This window comes from Mus pahari, chromosome 4 (genome assembly GCF_900095145.1).
Source record: "Mus pahari chromosome 4, PAHARI_EIJ_v1.1, whole genome shotgun sequence".
NCBI lineage: Eukaryota > Metazoa > Chordata > Mammalia > Rodentia > Muridae > Mus > Mus pahari.
The window spans coordinates 109976958-109983210 of record NC_034593.1 but is presented as its reverse complement, the minus strand read 5'-3'; the positions used below and the strand labels follow the sequence as shown (position 1 = coordinate 109983210).

General features: G+C 47.2%; 1 protein-coding gene across 2 annotated transcripts in view; it reads left to right on the top strand.

Moving 5' to 3' along the window:
- Positions 1 to 1254: 1254 nt before the first annotated feature.
- Positions 1255 to 6253, top strand: part of Slc44a3 (solute carrier family 44 member 3) — a 76994-nt gene continuing 71995 nt past the window's right edge. The window contains exons 1-2 of one of the 2 annotated variants that reach the window (XM_021196611.1): positions 1255 to 1439; positions 1835 to 1939. In XM_021196611.1, coding sequence (XP_021052270.1) covers positions 1413 to 1439; positions 1835 to 1939 — 132 coding nt within the window. In that variant the 5' untranslated portion in view covers positions 1255 to 1412. The remainder of the gene's footprint in view (positions 1440 to 1834; positions 1940 to 6253) is intronic. The other variant, XM_021196612.2, reaches the window with a different exon arrangement.

Genomic DNA, 6253 nt, shown 5'->3' with positions numbered 1-6253 from the left:
TCAGGGCTCCCTGGAATTCCAGCTACTTGTTCTGAGAAGTCTGCATTCAGGAAGGTCCTGAGAGCTAAGAATGAGAGGAAGATAATTATCCTGGAAGGAATTCCACCCCAAACACCAGAGATCCATTAAGGATCACTAGCCTCTACCTACCCCCTGGTTATTTTTAATATAATATGTGTGCTATCTTTTTATATTTCTATACATACATGCATATATTCTGATGCTATTCACCTCCAACTCTTCCACTTAATTACTCCACATGTTTCTGAGAACATCCCAAAAGAGGAAGCAGAAAGATTGTAAGAGCCAAAGGTCAGGGAGGACCAGAGCAAAATAATATCTTCTGAAACATGACGGGGCCACTGCATTTAGTGGGCTAACAGCCTGACAGTGTGGACGGGCAGGTAGATAGGTTGGGGCAGCGAGACGGGATGGAGAAGAAAGATCCTCCGCAGTCTTTTTTTTTTTTTTTTTTTTTTTTAATTCCTCACCTCAGCTCTTTGGTGCCCACCTGAATGTTGAAGAGAAAACTGTTGTCGCCAGGGACATTCACACTGGGTGTGCTTCAAAGGATGCCCACTGGAAAATCAGATGATGATGCAAAGAGGAGGGAAGCGAGCGTCTCACACACAAAAGGGAGAGAAAGAGACCTACTGACAGACAGACAGACAGACAGACAGACAGACAGACAGACAGACAGACGGACGGACAGACGGACAGACAGAGATAGAGACACAGAGGTAGACAAAGACGACAGAGAGAGAGAGAGAGAGAGAGAGAGANAGAGAGAGAGAGAGAGAGAGAGAGAGAGAGAGAGAGAGAGAGAATGAATCAGTCCTCTGAAAGCTTTGTGTTCCTGGGACTCACGCTGGATAAGATTCAGCCTTGTAGAAATAGCAGCTGGAATGGTAGACACTGAGCCCCTTGCCAGAGTGTCACCATTGCTGTCCAGTGCCTCAGTCTCCCTGATCTTAACTCAAGGATGACAACAGATTACAACTTGATGCGCCTCAAAGAGAACTGGTGAAGCTTTCAGGACAGGACTCTGCACACACAAAGCACCACTTACCTGCGTGCGACACGCCCCTGCAAGCTCCCCGCCCGCAGGAATGATCCCCGAGGCCTCACTTCTAACTCCAGGCGCTGGCAACCGGCCCAGGCGGGGCAGCGTGGTCAGGAGCACTTCCTGGGAACCGGTGCTGCGCAGGTGCCACCCCAGCTCCCAGCAGGTCCGCCCAACCTAAAGCCACCACGGAAAGGGCGGGCCTAGGGGACCAGCGCCCGGGACCGCTCGGAGGCGCTGAGCGCTGCTCGCCCTGCCCGCCCCTCCTGGGCCACTTGGCCCGGTCGCCGCACCTCTGTCCCGTGTGCACGGCGACCACCACCGCCGCCAATCCCAGCTGCCGGGTACCATGCAGTGCCTGGGCGCCGAGTACCTGGTAAGGGCGACAACCTGAGCCCTGAGGGAAGCGGCCTCTGCGGGCACCTACCTGCATAGACAGGACGCTTCCGGCTCCTCTGTCCCTTGGGAGATCAGCCACTTTCTCAGTGACACCGCTTCTTTTAAGACACCTGGCCCTGAGGACTCAGTACCTGACACAAGCGTTGGGCTGAGGCCAGGAAGGCGCAAGGGACTAGGGGCTGAGGGGGGTCTTACCTCCAGTAAGGACTTGACACCCGTGGGGGGGAGGGGATTGTACATCCATCCTGCAGAGAGCAGATCTCTCCCGGAGAAAGCGTCCGGTTACTCAAGCAGCCTTTGGATAGGTTTGGGTTCGGTTGATTTCACCTAACTATTTCTCTTGCTTTTCTCAACTCTCCATTTTCCTGGAAGGTTTCTGCAGAGAAAACAAGGCAGAGAGAATGGCGACCCCAAATTTATAGAAAATGCACCGATACACCGTGGCTAGTCATGTTCTTTCTCTTTTGGACTGGTTTGGTAAGTATGGCTGCTTGGCCGGCCTAAGTCCCGGGTGTGTGAACACAAGTGTGTCTTAGACATTACTGGTTTAAAGTTTATGCTGCAAGGACAAACTTCTGCGATTGGTTTAGAATGAGCACGAGTTAAGAAATTCTTATTCTGGGATTTCACAATCTCTAAAACTCTCTGAGAAGACTGCCTTCCTGCCGGAGACCAAGATCTCTTGGGTGATTCCATTAGGATATGGAGAATCACAGCTCACAGCAGTGCCTTTCCTCTTTGGCTTTGCAAGCTCTCAGAGTGGAAGTCCTTTTACACCAGCCATACCCCTCAGTCAAGTATTTCTCAGCATTTGCTGTTTTCTAACAAAGGAAAAAGTCAAGAAAGGCCTAGAAAGAGACTGCTTTTTTAACTGTACACACACACACACACACACACACACACACACACACGCGTGTGCGCGCGCACACACACACGTATGTACATATGTATGTACGTGCATGTCCTTGATCTACTGTGTTTAGCAACTTGATGCAACCCCTCTCGTAGCACACTTGTATACACAATCTCTGGTAGACCCCACCAGACCCCGCCGTGACATCCATCCAGAGAGTCTATCCGAGCTGAGTCTTGACACTTATTCTTAGAGCTTCATTCACTTTGTTTAAAGGCTGTGCTAATGAAGTCGCCCATGCCGGGTTGGGGCATGCCGTGTGCTGCACAGTGAATGATTAACTCAGATTGCCCTATAATATCTGCCCAATAGTAATTACCTTTGTTAAGAAGACTTTAGTTTGAATTGACTGTAAAAACCACATTTATCCTTTCCAAGTAAAGGGCGCATTCATTTAATTTTTAACTTACCAAATGGTTTTGAGAAGACGTGGTTAGAGACACAGAGGAAGGCTGGGCCTGGATGTGTTTGTTGTTGCTGCCACTGCTGCCACTGCCACTCCTAAGGCCCTCCAAACTCTCCTTAGGGAGCTCTGAGAAGGCTGTGTACCTACCTAGCCCTGTTGCCTTCCCTATCAACGAAGGTGGTTGTTTTTTCTCCAGTTCTGCTGTTTTGTAAATGTAGGGAGCAGCTGTCCCGCCTGCCTCTGCAGCTTTGACCTTGGGCTGTTAATGTTATTTAAGGATCCTCCCTTGCCCCTCAACGGCTCAGACTCTCTCAGGCTAGCTGCTGCCAGAGGAAGAAGAGGGCCCTTCCCAGCCTAAAGAATTATTAGCCGGCTGAGACATTGCACACTCTGAGCTGGAAACTGCAGAGAAAGTACACTTTGTTTGTAAGATAAATCTAAAGGTTTCCATATGCCCAGATTCTCTTTACTGTGTCAGGCCTAAGAGTTCTTTTTTAGCTGACATGCTTCTTTCATCTTCTGCAAAAAATTTAGCGTCAGATACCTATTTAAAGCAGCACAAGGTGTGTGTGTGTGTGTGTGTGTGTGTGTGTGTGTGTGTGTGTGTGTCCACCGCTCCACTTCTGGGTCTTGTGATGGATATACCAACTGACCAAGTATAGAGCAGGATTATAACTGATGACTTGCAACCAGAGCTAGTCCCTGCAAATAGAAAGGACACCAGCCGGTGCTTATGCTTGTATGAGATACATAAACAGGAAGCAAGTCTAAAGCTCTGAATGATCCCTGCCTCTGCTTACCCTCCAGTGTCCTCTCCCACCTCACCCTTTCCCAGTTATCTTTCAACACTCTTGTTTACCCAGACCCAGCTCGGAGCAACTGCATTTGAGATCCCAACATTCCAACACACACACTTCCTATAGCTCTGTACTGCAGTGTCTGAACTCTGAGGCCAGGAGCTGGCCAGCCTTAGCTTAACAAAAGAAATCCAGGTCATGGGAATTGGTGAAGAAGAGTGTGTTCATTTACAGCTTTGGGCAGAACTGGAGGGCAGAAAGTTGGTAGTGTCTTTCCACCTTTTCTGTTGGAGTCTCAGAAGCCATGAAAACAGAGTCAGGAAATAGTCCTATGTGAATGGGGGGGGGGGGCATGAGAGATATCAGTGTGGTGTGAAGGCTCTTCCTGGGAGCCGTGGGCTCCTCCTGTGGTGGCAGGGAGTATCTGGGGTGCCCTAGAAAAGTGTTAAGTCCTTGAGGTCCATTTCCCAAGGGTCTTGTTACGCTGCTCGCTCTCTCCTGTGTGGAATTAAAACCCCAGTGATGGTTCATAGTAGTGTGGAGGGAATCAAATAAACCCTAGCCCTTACCCTCCCCCACAAACTTCCTAAAGGAGATATCACATGCGAAACCATGATGCATAGAAAATATAATGTTTTTATTAGATAAATCTCTGGTAGGGTAGGCAACAATCACACAAACACACATAAACACACACACACACACACACACACACACACACACACACACACACACCGTGCACCCAAGTCCAGATGACATCAAGACTCATATTCTAGCCTAGAAGGACAGAAGACATGCCAAGCTTGGGTCAACTTATCAAGCAGGCTACATAGGCACACTGAACTACACTTCCGTGCACAGCCTTGAAACGGAAAAAAGAGTGATCCTGCCTCTTAGCAAAGGTATCTGTTACCCTAAAACTCTCACTAGTGAAACCGAGGAGGGACTTGAGAAACGGGAAGGGACAAGGGTCTCCTCCCCACATGGTCTACAGTTGATACATCCTGTTGCTTTGGGGGCCGGAAAGTCTGGTATCCTCCCTGAGCCTCCAACCTTGACTGAGGACAGAGACACCAATAATAGTAATAATCCTGGAGGCTGGATTTTGAGGGTAGGCACTAGGTTTTGTTTATCTTTGTGTTCCCTAGTAACAGTCTCTGGTGTGCACTGAGCACTTGAAGATTTAATACTCTTGATGATTTTTTTTTTGTTTGAGACAGGGTCTCATGTACCCTGGGCTGGCCTTGAACTCCTTAACTCCTCCTGGTCTTCCTTCCTCTGCCTCCTGAGAGCTGGGCTTTCCGGCATCCTCTACCTGTTCAGCTTATTGATTATTTTTATTTCGAAATTGACAAGGAATGCAGAGCCTCTGGAATACATTGACTCTAAGGCAGCATAAAGTTGGAGTATATGACCATTCCTCATATTAGTGGATAGTGTCTTGCAGCCTCTCCCTGAATAAGCTTGCTGGTACCATATACTTTTAGGTGACATTCTGTACATAAAGACTGGTAGACTCACTACCACGCTTTTAACTAAGCTTGTGTGAAGAGAAGAAAGTTTGGCAGAGGACGGTCAGATGGTTATGAATGGTACAGTTGTTTGGACTTAAATCTCAAATATTCCACACTCCCTATAAAAATGGAGTTACAAAACAACAATAACACCACTATCAACAAAATAACAAAAAACACCTGTTGATTGCAAGATTCCCATTGCCAAAATGAATCCTGAAATTCTTTTTTTTCCTCATAAGTTTTTTATTTTGTGAAATTTAAGCAAGCAACCCCCCCCCCCCCCCCCCGCAGACTGTGAGCAGTGTGTTGGTCTGTATCAACTGAGCAACCTTGATAAGAGCTCCCTAAAATTCAGATGAAAAGAACATTTTCTCTTTTTTCTAACAATTTTTTATTAGATATTTTCTTCATTTACATTTCAAATGCTATCCCAAAAGTCCCCTATACCCTCCCCCTGCCCTATTCCCCAACCCACCCACTCCTGCTTCCTGGCCCTGGCATTCCCCTGTACTGGGGCATATAATCTTTGCAAGACCAAGGGCTTCTCCTCCCAATGATGGCAGACTAGGCCATCTTCTGCTACATATGCAGCTAGAGGCACGAGATTGACAAATGGGACCTCGTAAAATTGCAAAGCTTCTGTAAGGCAAAAGACACTGTCAATAAGTCAATAAGACAAAAAGGCCACCAACAGATTGGGAAAGGATTTTTACCAATCCTAAATCCGATAGGGGACTAATATCTAATATATACAAAGAACTCAAGAAGTTGGACTCCAGAAAATCAAATAACCCCATTTAAAAATGGGGTACAGAGCTAAACAAAGAATTCTAAACTGAGGAATACTGAATGGCTGAGAAGCACCTGAAAAAATGTTCAACATCCTTAATCATCAGGAAAATGAAAATCAAAACAACCATGAGATTCTACCTCACACCAGTCAAAATGGCTAAGATCAAAAATTCAGGAGACAGCAGATGCTGGCGAGGATGTGGAGAAAGAGGAACACTCCTACATTGCTGGTGGGATTGCAAGCTTATACAACCACTCTGGAAATCAGTCTGGCAGTTCCTCAGAAAATTGGACATACTATTACCGGAAGATCCAGCAATACCTCTCCTGGGCATATACCCAGAAGATGTTCCAACTGGTAATAAG